General features: G+C 37.7%; 1 protein-coding gene across 5 annotated transcripts; it reads left to right on the forward strand.

Moving 5' to 3' along the window:
• Positions 1–1,657: 1,657 nt before the first annotated feature.
• On the forward strand, positions 1,658–15,807 carry LOC113668602 (serine/threonine-protein kinase mos). 5 transcript variants are annotated; one of them, XM_027184540.2, is made up of 3 exons: positions 1,658–1,873; positions 5,118–5,170; positions 12,776–15,807. In XM_027184540.2, the coding sequence occupies exon 3, from the start codon at positions 12,983–12,985 to the stop codon at positions 13,916–13,918; it is 936 nt and encodes a 311-aa protein (XP_027040341.2). In that variant the 5' UTR covers positions 1,658–1,873; positions 5,118–5,170; positions 12,776–12,982; the 3' UTR covers positions 13,919–15,807. The 5 variants fall into 5 exon arrangements, with proteins under 5 accessions (XP_027040341.2, XP_089070080.1, XP_027040342.2 ...); XM_089213954.1 differs by lacking the exon at positions 1,658–1,873 and adding an exon at positions 4,237–4,380; XM_027184541.2 differs by lacking the exons at positions 1,658–1,873; positions 5,118–5,170 and adding an exon at positions 7,859–7,969.
• The last annotated feature ends 2,500 nt before the right edge of the window (positions 15,808–18,307 follow it).

The raw sequence follows: 18,307 nt of genomic DNA on the forward strand, positions 1-18,307 counted from the left end.
GGCTTGGCTTAGTTATATCACTCAAAACTCGTTCCCGTTTGTCTCATTTGATAAAAAGGGAATCGTTAATGTTTTCATTAAGACAGTATTGCCTTGAATTCCTTATATTTACAACGAAAGACAGTAAATTTCATTTTTCACCCACATTTACTTCCAACCTTTTCTTTTGAACCAGAAACAAAAATGATAGACGTTTAAAACACATGACATCATCCACCTTGTCAAATGTAATAGCATGATCATTTCAATTGTAATGCCTTCTTATCCCAACGTTACTTTGTTTCTTTGCTACATTAGCGAACACTGAACTACTGTTCGTACTCTAGATATGACAATCAACCACAAAATTCCCTAAACCAGATAACATTAAACATAGTCTAAAAAATCATGTGTCAATTCACGAGTTTGCTCACAGAGCACTTTGATCTGTAAGTATGATTACTTTTAGTGAAGACTCCAGCGAATGTACTTGAGTCAACTAGTTATACACAATTGTTATCAAATGATGCCAATTCACCTGACTAATTTAGGTCTGTTACTAATGATACGGTACAACCTTAAAGACAAAATTTACCATTTGCGCCAAGTGCCGAATTCCCGCCTATAATCAGGCGAGCAACCTTAGCCAACTTTTACTTGAAATCGAGCTACTTTTTCCATAATTAAATCCATAGGCACCAAAAAGACTCTCAACCACGCATTTTTTTCGAAATCGTACACATGCCTTTCTTGTCACTGTTACCTAGCTGGTTTATTCAGTTCCCCGAATAGCACACGCTCTCATCGGGGTCACATGACCTTCAACAGTGAAACTGCCTCCCTGTCAAAAGTCGCTGACCGAGGAAAATGGCAAAATCTATGACGTCAGAGGGTAACAGTGCGATGTTGACCGACAACCGCCGATGCACGCGTGCAAAGCGTGATTGAAGCATTGTAGTTTTGCGCTCTTACGAGCCAACCTGTAATTTATCAGTACATGTTCGTTTTGTTTTCACATTGTGTCTCCTAATTTCCTCGTCGTGCCACATAACGAATCACTTACCGACTGGTTCCCTGGAAAACTGTTCATTTTGTTTTCCTTGAATCTTAACCTTTAACTTCCATGAATGGCCAAGAAAGAATTTCTCCTTTCAATGTCAATACAATATCACGCAGATAAGTGATGAGAATAAAGAAAATTTTCAACTAGGGGATTACTAGTTGATCCAATACCAAATTCTTTAAACTAACATCACACAAGAACTGTATGGCAGACAGTAAGGGGAATTTCTAATTAGATTTGGGGAGTTAAAGGGTTAACAAATAAAACCGTTTCTCTTGGGAAGAGTTATTAAATGTTTGTTTTTTTCCTTTTTCCTTCTTTTTTACTTTTCTTTTCTTTTTTTTTTACTATTACTATTGCCACGTGGTATTGGCATTGCAAGTCTTTTGCTTAATTGGTTCCCAGACTCAAGCGAAAATTCAGCAGCGCGGTTCTTGGGTATATCGTGAGTTTCTTGGAAACCTTTCTAAAAACCTCAAGCCCATCTTTCGTCAACGCGTATAACTTCATTTCGTCCTCAGTTTCACCCGGAAAACTGAGAACCTCCCGGGGGGACCAAAAGGGACCACGATTAACTAATCGGTGAACTTCACCGACCAAAAAAGCCGTGGGCTCAGATAAAATCTTTCTCAATTCTCTAACTTTTACACGGCCCCAGGGTTGAAAGTACCAGTGGCTTGCCATACCTTGGTTTTAAGTGCTTTTGTTGTCTCTTTTCTCGTAATCTGAGGATATATTTAGTGGAATTTTGAGCTGATATGGACGTGCATGACTTCATTATTCTCTCTACTGCTAAGCTGCTGGAATTAAACTGCTTTGTCAAGCTGTGAGGTAAGTTTATTGCTATATTTTGCTTTGTCTCCGAGGCCGGAAGCTAAAACTGTGATAGCCAGAAAAAAAGAATTCCGCCCTCCTCTTTAATTCTACCGTTCATCACCGAACGAGTAATGTGACCTATCTTTGTAGAAGTGTGTGTTAATAGAATTACAGTGATCCAGTAGATACTGATATGGTTTGCATCGACCTAACATATATAAAGATATTTTCAATTTTTGAAGCAAATTATCGTAGGTAAGAAGATTTCATTTCAGTTGCAATTCATGGAAACCGATAAGTATTATAAATAAAAGGTTAGCCAACGCGAAAAAAAATACATCTCATCAAAGCCTTGCCGATGAAAAACTGAGAAAAACATATGATATGTGAATTTTCTGACGAAAATAGCGATGATAGATATTGTCAATTTTTTTATTTTAGTCTCGTGACCTGTTGTTTATCAAACCACGATTTGATTGGTCGCTTTTGCAGGTAGCTGTCACCCTTAACTGAACTCAGTTTAGTTACATTATGTATATGGCCGGACATAATGGGTTCTCTTGTGCTTAGTTAGAGGAAGATTCTTGTTGTCAGAGCGTTAGACCGCATATTTTCGCACTTTGAGCCTTCAATGAATAGACACATTCTTTCTTTTCTGGTGTAGTTCGTCTCACCCAGTGAAAGAGGGAATGGATCGTAATCTATCAAATGAATTATCAGATGGTTATATCATGGTAACTAAGGTTGATCAATGCGAATATGTACCGATCATCATCGATGCGCACCGAATATGAACTCGCAAATGCTCGGAAATTTTCGGCAACTGATCATAAACCATATGAGGTACCACGCAATACGTCAACTCTTACTGAGACTCCATAATTTTTTCGCTAGGGAAGGAATTCTTGAATTACGTCAAAACCCCAATCAGACAGTATTTAAATAAAACAAAGAAGCTTGTGAAATTCGCCTCGCTTTCAACAAGAGGCTCAATTGACTCGGGGCGCCATTCAAGTATCTGGAAGCCGGGCAGGTGGTCGAGTCACGTTGACGCTAAAATTCTTTTCAGGCCTCCCATCTGCAATGTGTTTAGTTGTAACTCTCCTACGAGGATCATTTCTTTACTTGGACTTAGACAGAGTAATTACTTTGACGAGGGAACACAAAGGCAAGTAGCCATTTTCTGTCTATTTCCGCTCCTGGACCCATGACCAAAGGTAAAAATCTCATCTTATCAATTGGTGTTTACAGCTGAGCTCTTCAGTACCAGCCAAAGCTAGCTCTCTGTTCTACTCGGGTCCCTGACTTCCTTTACGCCTTGCAAGCTTTACACAGTTGTTATGTTCAGTCCACTGCAAATGTCGCACGCTGTCTGTTCACACCTACTTGATTGTTTATTGTTCGTGGCGTCCTTCTTCTTAACTATTCAATGGCAGTTTGGGAAAATTTGTCTCAATCAAACTCTTTGTAATATTTTTGCTACTTAACTCCTCGGCTTAATGATACTGGTTCAGCTGCGAAGCAATTTGCATCCAGTATGCCAATGATCTTTACCTAAGGTCAAGGTCAAGTTCAAGTTCACTTCAACGCAATAATAAACATTAATTTTACAACATTACGATCGTACACTGGGCCGGTGTCCGTAATTAGAATAATTATTTGACTTTGTTTCCTGCGATTTTCACACTCCCTCTCATGCCTTGAAGGGAGAGAGAACGTAAACTAAAGTGACAAAAAGAAGAAAAGGTAACCTTGATAAGTAGATGGTAATCTTAAATTAACTCTGCGCATTCATGTAAAACTTGTCCCTGGCTCAAAGAGGCTGAATAATGTTCGATTTAATTTTCGCAAAATTAAACTTCATACGAGCTAGTAGTCAATATTGGACTCGGGGAATTTTCTCATTTACATCACAAACCATTTGACTTTAGAGTTTTCTACTTCCAAACTCACTGGCAGCTTTCAAAAGTACTTTTGTAGAAGTTACCAAGTTACCACTGTTGAACATTAAAAAGAGCCGGTTACCAGAGAAACCTTGACCCCATCAATTTATTTGGAACTTATTTTTATGAAATTTACTCCTTGAAAACTAAAACTAGCGAGTGTTTGAAACTGACGTGCAGTTTGACTTGGTGTTGGTAAGTTTTTTTTTTAGAAGCGTGTGTTTTCGTTGAGCAGGAACGGTTACCGGTTAATTTGTCCTTAATCAATGGTTCAGATGATTGCTTTAAAGAGAAGTAAATTCACTGTTTGTCTAAGAAAGTGCCAGATTTTTTTGCTCTCCGCTGAGGGCAGGTGCCAGAGTAGGTGTTGGAAAGCAATTAGTTACGAAAACCTGGCCGACCGCCAGCTACTACGTACCAAATATTTTTAGTTATGATTTGCCAAAACCTGTGAGCCAACACGAAAAACATGTGCTTTCATGGGAAGCCTTTTCATGAAATTAAGGAAATTTCATTCAAAAAAGACTACCGGGAAAAAGCCGCGACAAAAAAACTCGTTAGAAAAGATTACCTGGCCAGGTAGTTAAACGCTCCTTTTTATTACTCGTAGTGAGCATTACTAAATGTTTCTTTCGACTGCTGTAGTTAATTCTGCTTCTGACAATTTAGCCACAGGGTAGGTTTTTTTTTCAAGCAATAGATGGTAAACATGATTATAGATATGGCAAAAAAACCTGAAACAAGTATATTCGCTGAATTCGAAATTACTGTTAAATTTGAGCAAAAATATATTTGTACATAGTTCCAGTGGTTAAGAAACATTTTCCAGCGGCTGCTGACGGTGTAACTAGCGGCTGAGCCGTAGGGCAAAACTCAAACGAGAGGGCCTTATCGCAGGCTAAACAGACAGCGGTAGACCGTTGGTAAGCAGCTATCACTGAAACCCCTGTATAGTTCAAGCAGTCCTGTCCACTGGGATTGTACTGTGACATTCGATGCCGAAACGTTTTGGCAAAAAAAGTTTATCTGTTTATTCCGTGGAATTATGATGTCAGTGGCATGAGTGATTAATTCTTCACTGAAAAATGTACGTTTTCCTCTGACGCTATTTGAAACTGCCCTGCAAAGCAGCGACGTCGCAGACCCTTTATCCATTAATGAATGTAAAGTTATATTATTCATTTCAGTGGAGGAAATTATATTTCTCTTTGCATATTATCATTTTTTGCCGACAAATACAGCCATTTTCGAAATTCACTGGAAAAAAAAGAAATGTTTTACATATCTATTTTATTAACTCGTTTATTTCCTTGTAGGGTCTGACATCTTAGGAGAGGATAATTTCCTAAAGTCGACAACTAAATCTTTGGTAAGTGGAAGCAATCCAGGCAAGATTAACATACGAAATTATTTGCATAAAGTAATAGGAAAACGTACTGACAACTGAATGTCCAATTATTTTCTGTTGTCATTGATTAGAATGACAAAATTTAATCCTTTTCTTTAGTTCATTTAATTTTATGAGAAAATTTTTTCAAACTGTCAAATCGAAACTGAATAATTTTTTTGGCCACATCGACTTATTTTGACATATATTGTCACCCGAATAAATGCAATCGATACAAACCCATTGCAGCTGTCGAACTGATCTCTCTTCGTAATTAACTTATTTCGTTAATCCCTTTTCATTGACAACAATTGACTGTTACTCAGTGTCCATACAAGGACAGTCAAAGAATATTATGGTTCCCTCGTGGTTCTTTGTCGATGAGAATGGTACAATACTCTGGTAGCTTTTACGGTCTATTGAAAATAAAAAAAAAATGTGAAATAGAACGTATTGTCATCGCCGATATAACACCTGGGTTTTGACGCTTGTGTAATTAAGAACCAATTTTTTTGCACCTAAAAGTTATTATTCAAAGCTCTTTGTACACTTGTCTTACTTAGAAGCAAGTATTTGGCTTAGCTTCTTTTGTTGTCGTCGTTGTTGAGTTGGTTTGGTTTACTTGCTTTTTTTTTTTTTTTTGCTATTTTAATTGTATTTTACTTGTCGACATTGCTCTCAATTAGAAAATTGAATTTGAATTTTCATGTAAGCAAAGTAGGCCGTCTGGGTTCTTATAAACAATAATTGAACTGATGTACATTTTCTCTGCGCCGATTTTGATTACAGCTCTCAAAATATATTCATTATTTTCCAAGCAGAGAGACTTAACAATTCAAAACTTGAAATATCTTTTTTTCGGGGGGGGGGGGTACAAAAATCGCTTTCTGGGGTTTATTTTGCAAGTAGTTTACATGGCAGTCAAGAGCACTCCTATTCATTTTCTTTCTTTAGTTTAATGGTTAAACTCAGTTCGCTTCGCTGCATTTTTTTCATTAACCATAACATGAAATAATATATTGAAAGATTTATCTTTTAATTAATTTCAATTCCGTATCTTAAAATGGTGAATACTATCAATTAAAATTCTAAAGGAAAATTGTCGAAATGCTTTCAAAAAGAGAAATGTGTTTGTTTGGTCAAAACAAAAAGGTAGAGCTACGGCGGAGGTAGAGCTACCCTTGATGATTGTATTATGATTACAAGTCAGAACTTCGCTGAATCAATAAATATTTTTATTTCTGAGATTCTTTCATTGAAGGATTGGGAAAACACGTTAGGTTTTTAGACGGCAAATCAAATGTTACCCATCAGCTTGTCAACATATTTGAGCTCACTCAAGTCATTTAGAAACCAGTTTCCGCAGCCAACCAAAGTGATTTAAAAGAGGAAGGAAAAAATTATGAGAATATTATCCATCAAGTTAAGGTTGGCCCGTACAGTGAAAAATTTTGACATCCGACTCGAAAAAATGCAGCCCGAGGTCTCATTTTCAAAGCGTCGGTCAGTGGTGTTCACCAGCAAATAACCAATATTTCATGTCCGTTACGTCTTCTTATATTGGAATCAAAAGTCTACTGCTGTTATGCGGAGTTGCTCAGAACTGCGTTCTTTTTATTTTTCTTTCACTCAACCCCTCCTCCCACTCTTTTCCAACTTCCACCATCTATTTATCAGACAATCTTGGATAATTATTGCTCTTTAAGATATTTTTCTTTACCTTATTTTTCCACGAGTGATTTGAATGAAACCTGAAACCACGCCAAATCCTCGAAGTTAAAAAATCAGTTTATGCACGGCAACTGGCACTTCCTTGAATTTCCATCGATTGTGATGTTTATCTTCAAATTTCCGTCTGAGGCATCTATTTATTAAGAAACTTTGGACATTTTTTTAACCTAAACTTGGCCTTTAGGTGAAAGCAGGCGGCATGGGCGACATCTCTGTTTTGTTTATTTTTTTGACTTGCCCACATTTCATTGGTGTAGACCGCCACTGTGTGTCAAATTGTCTTCTCATTCATCACTTACTCTTCCTCTTCGTCTTTAACGTTTTGTCTACTAGTCTGGCTAAACAATTGCAGAGCCTTGAGTCAAATTTCAGACTCATTTGCAAAACAATCAACTACAGCTGAGTCGAGACAATAAGCGTGGAGTTGTTTTTCAAGGGTGGAAAAGTTTTTTCATATCAAATTGACTCTGGGAATATCCCAAGATGAATAATCTCCCATTATATCTTACTATTCAGAAAAATGAATTCATCATTTGACCACGTATACCTGTCGCCAGCCTGCCAAAAGACGGGTTCCATTTGTTATCTTTTAGCTAGATTTAAATACATCTAAGTTCACGCTACTAAAAACCTATTACCTCGAGCGCGGAACCGGAATTTCCACAACACTTATGTCAACATTAAAACTTCCGAACTCATGCGTATCACTGCCAGATCGACCTGTCTAGAAAATTCTTTTATCAGCCGTTTTAATTTTCTTTTAAATTCCCAATTTATTTACAACTGAAAGGAATTTTATTAAAAAAAGTCACCAGTTTTTTCAAAAACCTGCCATGTTCATAAATATCTAACACTTTTCTGAACCTTTAGTTATTCTGTTCACGTACGTGCGGCCTTTTCTAGTTGAATTAATCAATGGTTACCACGTATTTAAGTCATGCATATTGGCGCCTTTTCCCTCCTACTCCACACATGTGCAAGTTAAATTGCATCTGTTATTTTGAAAGCATCCACTTGACAGAGGCTATTCCTTGACAAGCCGTTCAACTGGTAAGATCTGCAATTTATAGCTTGCAAATACGCGTATCTGCTCAGTTTCAATTTGAATTATACTATTAATCCAACTGATATCGATCTAAGCCTAACGACGAAGGCGAATCGTCGGACTAAGGTATGGTAAATATATACATATATATATGTATAAACATACATTCTTTATTTTGATTTGCCATGACCTCCAGCTTTTCCGCTCAACGGCTTCTTTCCGAACTTAAAAAAATGGTTTAAATACTCTTTTCTTTCATTCTCCAGCCCTCGAAACTCGGCTGCAAACTCTGAGAGCTTATTCGCACCGGATAAATTCAGTTTGTTTCGAGTCGTACATGGCACGACACTATAGGCCGATTAAATTAAGACGATCAGACAGTGAAACAACAGCTATATTTACGACTAAAATTTTTTTGCAAACAAGAAGACTTTGGAGTAAGTATACAGAGATAATGTATTTTATACTTTTCATCTTCATTGATTTTGAGTATCAAGTAGTTTCATTTGTTTTATCATGGTACTTGCTATCTACAAAGCTGTTCTAATTTGAACAAAACACTCATAGAACGTAAAAACTTTATGGGAATATGACAAGGCAAAAACTTATTTTTCAATTTTTTTTTTTTTATTATGGAGAGTTAAAGGCTAAAATCAAAACTGGCAATTGAGATTATTACGTAACGGTGCAAGTTCTCGCTCCCTCTGGAGTCGATATCAATTTACTTTACTCTTACGCTAATGTTTTGTTTAACGACTTTCAGCCGGCCTCTATTGTGAAAGTGGATCACCATCCTTTAAAAATATTTTTTAATACAAATGCCAAACTTTGAATAATGTGAATGATTGATTTCTAAATTGATTCGTTTCTGACCTCTTATAAGCTATCGTATTTACAGAGCCTGCACGCGAGATCTTTATCGACTCGGCCCTAAAACCAACACAACTAGAATTGGAATAGTGATATTTCATCGCCAAATTTTTGAAAATGAAATCAGACGCTTTTGACGAATTTGCGCCGCAAATGTGTGTACTTCTTCATATCTAAGTCTTATTTTGTAATGACAATAGCAGGAGCAGATATGTTTATTTATAAAAATATCATAAATATCTTAATTACTTCTTCCTGACTGACGTATCATTCGAGGGTAGCAAAAAGGAAGCGAGGAGGGGTAAGGGGGTCCTGATCCCGTTTTACGTATTTATTTCTTAAAAATTCACGCGTCAAGTGTAATTTAAACAACATTTCAGGCGTCACGAATTCAAAAAGTAAAACTTAAAATCCCACTGTAAAAATTCTCACGTCGCGTATTAATTTCAGGCTTTGTCACGCATCACGTATAAACTCTTTGCATAATATTGTCACCCTCTCATTGAAATTTATACAACTGTAAATTTTGCTTGAGGATATAAAGTGATCTAACTGGCTAAAGTCACAATTTGAAGTAGAAATAGCTAACCGGAATAAAAGTACGATAAAAGTGTTAGATAGAGAGAATGCTTGTCATTAGTCTGATTTCGTTGAAGGCAAACACCATGGACCTTTAGCAAACCACTACGGCGACGGTAACGGTAAACGTGGCAAAACAAAAGATCTAGTCAGCAGAACAATAGCTCAGCACGTGCGTTTTAAAACTGTGTACATTTCTTAGCCGTCATCTGCAAAAAAACAACGTAAATTCATCAAACTTTGCGTGGTTCGAGAAAGGAAACCCCGACAGTAAATTATTTAAGTTTTCATTTGGAACTCAACGCCGCTCTCATACGTTATGCTGAGGTTAACTTGTGGCGCTGTAAGAGAAGGTAAACACATCCAGTAATTCGCGAGATTCCAACTAAAAATATATATTTCTTTTTAAATCGAAGTCTCTCTTGACGTTGCCGTCCTAACTGCTAAAGGTCCCTATTAGCTGATATCCTTCGCCAATAAATTCATCTACACAAGAGACCAAATAGGATACACAGTTTCACTTATTCTGAACTTGGCTCTTGGTTAATTAATGACTTCCGCAGTAGGTGAAACTGTTTCGAACCTAGGACGAAATAAGAAAAACCAACCAACAAACAAACGGAATAGCAGAGCAAAACAATCAAATGAGCAGGGGCACATGGGCAGAGCATTGGTTTAGAGAGCGAAGGAAAGAGACTGGGAAACAAAGTGAGTGATTCCCCGTGATCCCCTCTGGCTTACGAAATGAATTTGTGACCACGCCATTCCCGACCGTTCGGGCCGTTCTTCAAGCAGCACTTACACTCAGCTCTCTCTCGACAATTTTAAAACTAACTTTCAATCCAAAAAAAAATAATAATTATAAAACGTGAAAAGAAAGAAAAAGGAAAATTGCTTATAGTATAATTTATTTCTTGCTAATACACATTGACAAATTATTTTAAAATGTATCGATATTTCAAAGTTAGGAAAAAAATCCTAGAACAAAACAAACGAAAACAACCGAAACACAAAAGAAAAAAAAGGCTGTCTGTGCGAGGCAATAAATTGTCGCTTTTAGGTTGTTATTTGATGTTGTTTTTTCGCTCTAACGGTGTACCAGCGCACTCTACTTCCGGCGGAAATGAAGTAAACTCTCATGACCAATCAACAGAACTCATGCCATAATTTATTTGATAAATCTTCGTTTTACCTAAGTGAAAGTAAAGAGACTTCTTTTAAACCCGTCAACACATTTATAGTTTTTTTCCTTATTCCTCAAGTCGTGTTTTTCCCCTTTTTTTTTTTAAAACGTACCAAGGAAGACCTACAGATTCATGACGCTGATCACGGCTTTGAGACCATTCATGCTTAATTGCTCACTTACTACGTTTGTTTCGAGTTATTGTTTACCTCTGATCTGCTTTGTATTAATTCTTTCCAAGTCTCTCTTTACTAAGAACGAAAGTATTTTACGTGGACCTAGAGCTGAGCAATTTTAGCAGGAAAAATGTAAAATAAGCAATGAACAACAAAACACCTGCAATGAACTAATCTTCAGCAACTGGATTATCACCCGGCTCCAATGGAGGAGACTGAGCTCAGATATCTACGCACCAGAGCAACTGCAATCCGGCCAAGTTACAGTGTTTTATAGATTCAAGATAGAAATTTGAGCTAGTCTTTACTCAGGCGTGCACATTACTAATTTGAGAGTGGTCCAACATTTCTGACTAGAATCGAACGCATGTAATTGCATAGATAGATGATCTCTTTTATTTATGTCTGTTCATTGATAAACCAATTCCGAGCTATCGATTAATTTGCCAAAGAAGATTGTAGGAGGAAGCATTTATTATGCGACTGTAAGTAATATTTAAATACCCAAATATTGAGGTATCTTTCGTACTTCAATCTCCTTTTTGGCCATACACTGTTTTCGTAAGAAGATCGTGAAAAAGGTCGACGTCTGAACAAATGCCACAGTATTTGCCAGGTACTTGTAATTAAAAAAATTTGCCCTGGGAAACGTCTCTTTCTTTTGTTTTGTTTCTTTTTTCGTCGTATTCTATCGTAGCGTCTGACTGATATCGAACAAAAAAGAAAGGTTTGTTGAGTACAACTGGTCAAACCATTGAAGTTTTTACTCAAAATCCAGCTCGACTACATCCTGAAAATTGTGTTGCGCTTTTCTGTGAATTTGTCAACCAACCGCGACAAAAAAGCCAGCTGTCTTGCGCATTTGAGCACAGGAAGCCTTAAGGAGTTTCATTGAATAGGAAAACGACATTGTCATATTGGCTGGGCATTGCTTTGTCAACAGGCGAGCGACGCGCGCTGTTCGATGCCAATGAGCAAGATCAACTCGGAGGTGAGAATTTAGTTCTATTTATTCTGGAACCACTCATAACAATCCGGCGAGAATTTTTTCTCTGTTCAACCGAGCAGCTGTTTACGAGAATGTTACCTGCTCAAAGAACTTTCCTTTCAAGGGTCATTGGAAGGTATCAGACAAAGGAAGCAGCTAAGCGACAAATTACCAGTGCTTTGTACAAGTTGCGACGCAAAACTGGTGATTTTACGGGTACTTCTGCTGTACCGTTTCCCTCAAAACTCAATTTCAAGTACTGTTCTCCAAAGAATCTTCAATCATTCGATGATATATCGCGTTCATCATGATGCAACTCAGCTATCTCGATATCAGATCAAAGGTTCGTGAACAAAAGATCGTAAAAAAGTTCGATTCCACGCATGAGCGGATAATGCGATAACTTGTTGAATAAATTCTATTGAATTTCATTGAGGCTGGCTTTAAATACGATATCTGACAGCCTATCGCAAACAAATGCGTAATACTTTGAAAACCAATCTTTGACGCGTTTGCTAACTGTCCTTGCTTTACAGAATAGCATTTGTTGTTTCTGGGTCGATCGAGTCGAGAGGCACGCCTCTTTATGCACGGAACAGACATTGAGCGAGCGTTGATGAAAAGGCCATTCGAAGGAAAAGCGGAGAACGATTACGAAGGAAACTGCTTAATAATTCACGATCGCTATTATTATGACCTAATTGACATTAGTTCATGCCGGTACGATAAGAAATCTTGCTTCGAAACGAATAAAATAGCATTAGACCTCAAGGCATATATTGGCCAGACACAACGCACAGGAAAGCTGAGATCGGTTTCAGTCTTGCTTCCGTTGTCATAAATTACTCTTACAATCGAGCGAGTTTGCACGCGTTGAAAGCATGTAATAAAAGGCTGCCTCGCAGTCACGCCTCTCTGGCGGGTAACAAAGAAAAAACTACCTAACACGCGCTGTGATTGGTTAACGCTTTAAATGTCAACCTCACTAACCAGCTGTTTGCTTGTTTTACATCAGCTGAATAGGACAGTGGCTTGCATTTCCACCGAAGTTGCGGGCGACTTCAACGGAAGAGCCTCCTGGAGCCAAGAAGCTGGACTTCGCTTTAAAGGCACCGTTGCGAAGCTGGCCTTCCCAGGCTAAGGCCAGACTCACAAGCGTTTCAAGAAACTGACTGAAAACAATTTAAAAGCTCTTGGATCGAGGCGAATTTCCCCTTAACAAATGCTGGCGAGTGATAACCTTTCGCTAATTCGCAGTCGGTCTATGGAAACAATGGTCCCTCAATGCAAGGCCTTTGTCCGAGAAATTGAAATTCTCTCCGACGATGAAGCAGCTCTAGTCCAAGTCTCAAAACTTCTCGGAAGTGGAGGATTTGGCTCAGTCTACGAAGGAAAATACCTCGGGAAAACTGTGGCGGTTAAAAAAATGAATACGAACTCAAAAAATCCTCGAGCAGTGTTGCAGAGCTTTCAAGCGGAGACCTCTATAGCATCCTTTTGTCATCCTCATATCGTTCGAACTCTAGCAGCCTCGAGTCTAGATTGTCCTTTATCCGAGAGAGTGATCGTCATGGAGTTTGCTGGGCCAAGAACATTAAGAAATATTTTGGACAATGAGAAGGAGGATATTAATGAAGAAAGACGAATGAAATTCGCTTCTCACATAACAATGGCCTTGGAGTTTATTCATGCACAGGATATAGCGCATTTAGACGTTAAACCGGCCAATATTTTGGTGGATTCTAAGGACATTTGCAAACTGGGCGATTTCGGTTGTAGTCAAGTGTTAGACGAAGGCGATGAGAATCTACCTGCTAGCCCAACCTATTCATACCTGACAGGGACGTTTGCCTATAGGGCACCAGAACTGCTGAAAGGAGAACCACCAACTCCTAAAGCTGACATTTATTCTCTGGGAATTTGTTTATGGCAATTGTTAACAAGAGAACAGCCTTATGGATCAGAAAATCTTTATGTTGTTGTCTTCGGCGTTGTTGCCTACAATTTACGACCACGTGTACCAAGTGGAGACGCGACGTCGTGCCATTATCAACAACTAGTGGAAAGTCTTTGGCAGGCTAGTCCGTGTTTGCGACCCACCGCTAATGACACTAAAAAAATTTTACGATCACTACATAGACATCCGAGTGCGATTTGAGCAAACTGCTGCCGAGATATTTCTTTTCTGCTCTACACATGTGGGGAATTCCTAGCCGTTGATGTCAAACAGAACCAATTAACATTTAATGTGGTCGCGTGAATCATCTTCACAAATGAGTCATTTTCTTGCCTCCAAAGTCGTCTCAAAAACAGCCTTTTCATGGAGGTAGAAACACATCGACTTGATTCAACGTCAAGTATCTTAATTTTTAGTTAGCGGAATTTTGTGTCATATTCGCTCTTAGAAATCACACTCGCTAAATGTAACACTGACATTTCGGCTGAGAAAGCGTGATTTTGTCTTAACTGCTTCTCACAGACTTTTCCTTCCTTAGCGAGCATATCAGGGTTATCGCTTAAACTCTTGGAAATTTAGATTGCAAAATTGTTTCAAATTAAATTGTTCGAGATAAATTCTATTTCCTACCACAGGGAAATTAACAAAGACATTGCGCGAAAGTCTCTTTCGTTTGCTGTTTTGTGATACGAATTCATTTGCTTAAATTGTTTGTAGAGACCGTCTTTCTCTCATCTTCAGTAATAGGAGGAAAAACTGCAGTAGTTTGACGAAATAACAAAGGTATTTTTGGGGTGTTTTTTTTGGCGTATCGGTTAACTATCATTTAATTTCTTCGCGCAGCTTGAGTCGCTGTTGGGCGAAGCGGTTTAGTTATCTACGAGTCTTTAGCAAAGGGCGAAAGGAAAACCGTTTATCTAATTATTATAAAGATTCTAAGAGTCGGCATTGAACGAGTGCAAACCACTTTTGACAATAATAGCAAAAAATAATAACCTTTTCCGGCCTTTCATTCGCTTCAAAGTCATTTTTAACTTTTTATCGCTAAAATGTAAATTTATGCAGATTTTATATGTAAAGCGCTTTTTAGATTTAATACCTGTGATCGTCAGCTACGACTTTGATATATAGTGAAAAATAATTATTGGTAAAGCTTATTTAATATTGTTACAAAAAGGAACCGTAAAGGACAGCTCAAAGTTCATGAATTTCGGATATTTCGAGGAAATGTTAAAAAAAGATGGACATTCAATCGAAGAGAGTCAGATCTTATAAATTCGAAATTGTCATTATTTCATTGACAATATATTGACCAAAACATATGCGACACCAAAACCAAACTTTTATTACCGGATTGATACTTTCGGTAACGCAAATAGTTAATCTGTTATTTTTAAGTACCTATGACACAGGAACAACTCAAATTATAATATATTTTATTTGGACCTCTGTGGCTGACTCCGATGGCTTTCTCGAGCTAAAAATAAACCAAGCAACATGGTCATGTTTACAGAATTTACAAAACAATAAGAGCGGCCAACACATAATACTGCAACACGTGTGCTCTAGCCTAGCGACTGTTTCGTATGCACTTATGGTTCAATATAATTTTGATTTAATTATTTCTTGCAGAGATACATGATGATGTTCTACCATTCTTAGTCGATAATGATTAGATTCGGATATTTCCCAACTCATTCAAAATGTTGTTAATTTGCTTTTTGAAAGCAGAGGTTCCGGAAACTTGAACTCAACTGATTTCAGTACTAGTAAAAAATTTGCATTTTTAGAACGCCATTGTGCTCACGGCACAAAATGCAAACCAAACACAAACATGCTGATGGACATTTACGGCGACTAGGTTCAATAATACTTAACTAGTGTAGGTAGCTTGATTTTCAGATTTGTAGAAAATGATATATTTAGTACACTTTGAACGGTATATTTCGTAACTTTTGCTGAAAGACACTTCATCGCTTGTCGAATAGACGAGTCATTTGTTAAAAAGCCCTCGGGTAACTTATTGACATTATGTTGTCTATATTTTAGATAAATTTTAACGGAATAAAGTGAATATAAAAATGCTAAAAGATGTTAAGTTTTTTGCACTCATTTCCTAGTTGTCATTTAGTAAAAACATAATATATTTCGAAAAGAATTTTTTTTTTGCTTGGCAGATTATTTCAGAACTGGAGTTGTTGCGTAAGCAGAAGACTGTCTCCTATGATAATTTGAACGTTTAACTTTCCACTTTCTTGGTGGAGAAAGCTTAAATTTTGATCTTAGAGAAGTTGAGATTTTTGCGATCAAAAACGAATCGGGAATCCTTGCGATGTGTCTCAGTTGCAGACCAAGAGAAGTATGACTGACTGCAAAACTATTAATCTGCTTTCAGAATACACTTATTTTACTGAGCTGTTAAACCTTTCAGTGCTGCAAACCTAACTGAAGTGATGCCTCAAATGAGCCCAGTTTCTTCTTACAACTGACGTTCTCTCTTTAATTCATCCCTGAAAAAATTAACATAAGGATCTTCAAACACACATCTCGTTGTGCTAGTATGATAATAGATCTTGCACAATATTTTGTGAGACTTTTTGCCAGCGGCATTTAATTGTGACTTATACATACAATGAATTAATCCTGCAATTGCACAATTCTGTTCCTTTCTTTTACGAGTAAGAGCGTCTATTTGAGCAGAATATTTAAGAGGTCAGTTGCAGGTTACAGGTGGCTCCGAAGAGTTGTGAAATTTCGAAATAACATTACCCGTTAGTACGAGTCACTTTCAATAGCATGATCCATCCGTCCAAGGTGCAAGACTGTTTTTATTTTCAGATACTCTGTTATTTAAAGATAACATCAGCTCTTGCTGTCCATTCCGTTCACCGGTTTCCATAAAAAGTCGATCACTGAAAAGAATTCGAAGTTCACGTTTTAAAATGAAATTGAGTGTAACTCAGCTGAGCAATTACCTCAAAGTCTAAATTTCGACGTGTAACTTATGCAACAGCTAATACACACGAATATTCAAGCCAATCTACTTTTCCGTTACGTGACGAGTTGTCCAAACAGATGGCCATTGCGTGCACAAATGACAAGGCCTGCAAGATGGAAAATGTCATATCTTTTTACTAAAATTGAAAGTTAATACGCTGCGAGTGGCAGAAAGATCAATACGCACTACTGCTGCCTAGTAACTGCAGCTGTTTAGCACGCAAACGAGCATGATCATGACTAGTTCAAGAGAAACTTCAAGGGTACTTCAATTTTTTTACAAATTTTTGTGTCGCAACAGCTCTATGCTGAATTTAAACTGCGTGGATATCTAAAACGCCATTTGTTTCCTTTTTTTTTGTCGAAAGTGAATTGCTTTCGTATGGTTAAAATAAGCCGTACCCTTAATTAAGTTCCGCTTCGTTTGTTACCGAGCTACCTTTGGCGCTTTACAACGCATAAGTATAGCCGATGGAATTATTGGGGCTTTCAATACCTCTCTAAGGTTTCGCACAGATGGATAGCCAGTGACCAAGTTAGCAATTCAACTGTTACCAGAACGTAAACAATAATTTAAAGTGGACAATTCTGGCTGAAAAATTGCAAACACTCAGTCTGTGTCGATTTGCATGACTCCCTAGGCAGCAATCAGCCAATCTAGTGAGGACGAGCGCCAATAATGGAAAGTTTCTACTTGAGCAGTTCCGGGAGAGTGCCCTTAACTGGAGTCGAACTCCATTCGCAAATTTGTGTTAGCATGGGAGGATGTTAAAGTAAACCTTTCAGTTCCGATAGAAAACGAAGAGTCCAGAGCGAAGAATAACTCGCAATCGCATAATAGCAATTTTATTCGATCTGACATCAAATTAATTTGAAAAAAGATTCTACTTACTAAGTGCAATCTCATAATTAATAGATGGAACCAGAAAGGCGAAGTAAATGCCCTCGAGAACCAAGAGAGGATGTAAGCAAACCAACGTGGTTCTTAAAACAAGCCTAAATACAAACGCTTTAAACCCCATTAGGTAACCGAGAAATCTAATCAGTCCTAACTTAACAGTTCAGTAATACTTTTCTTTACTTGAATGCGGCATACATAAATCCGGGCAACAGGTAAGCGGTAAAAGCTCTGATCATTTTAGTACGATTATCGGCATAAGAACTGCTGAAAACGAAGCTACTCAAATAACTTTTAACAAGGCGTGCACTGTTTGTGACAACTAAACGTAGAGTCCTTAAATAGTTCATTGTCTGCTTTAACACTTTCAATGTCGTAAAGACGAAGGAATCATTCCCGCAGCCGATCTTTATGCACTTAAGCTGATCATAAGATACCGACCAGCTTGATCATCCTATTCTCGTACCTATGCGCTGCTGTCCTTCCTCAATAATTTATTGTAAATGTATTGTCTAGTCGATTCTTTTCTTACTTCGCTAAGCCTTTGATCCATGGTTATTTCCTCCAGAAGAAGATTTTCCTCCCTCCCCCCCCCTTACTCGTTTATAAATCTTAGCTGATCTTAGCTAATTAAGCGTGCGAAGCTATTTTGTTGTTTTACTAATTCAGTGACCTGAAATTATCTAAACGCAGTT

This window comes from Pocillopora damicornis, chromosome 8 (assembly GCF_964200805.1).
Source record: "Pocillopora damicornis chromosome 8, jaPocDami1.2, whole genome shotgun sequence".
In the NCBI taxonomy this organism is placed as follows: Eukaryota; Metazoa; Cnidaria; class Anthozoa; order Scleractinia; family Pocilloporidae; genus Pocillopora; species Pocillopora damicornis.

Bases quoted from the DNA above. Each gene is read 5' to 3' on its own strand.
- LOC113668602 (XM_027184540.2), top strand. From the start codon at position 12,983: ATGCTGGCGAGTGATAACCTTTCGCTAATTCGCAGTCGGTCTATGGAA.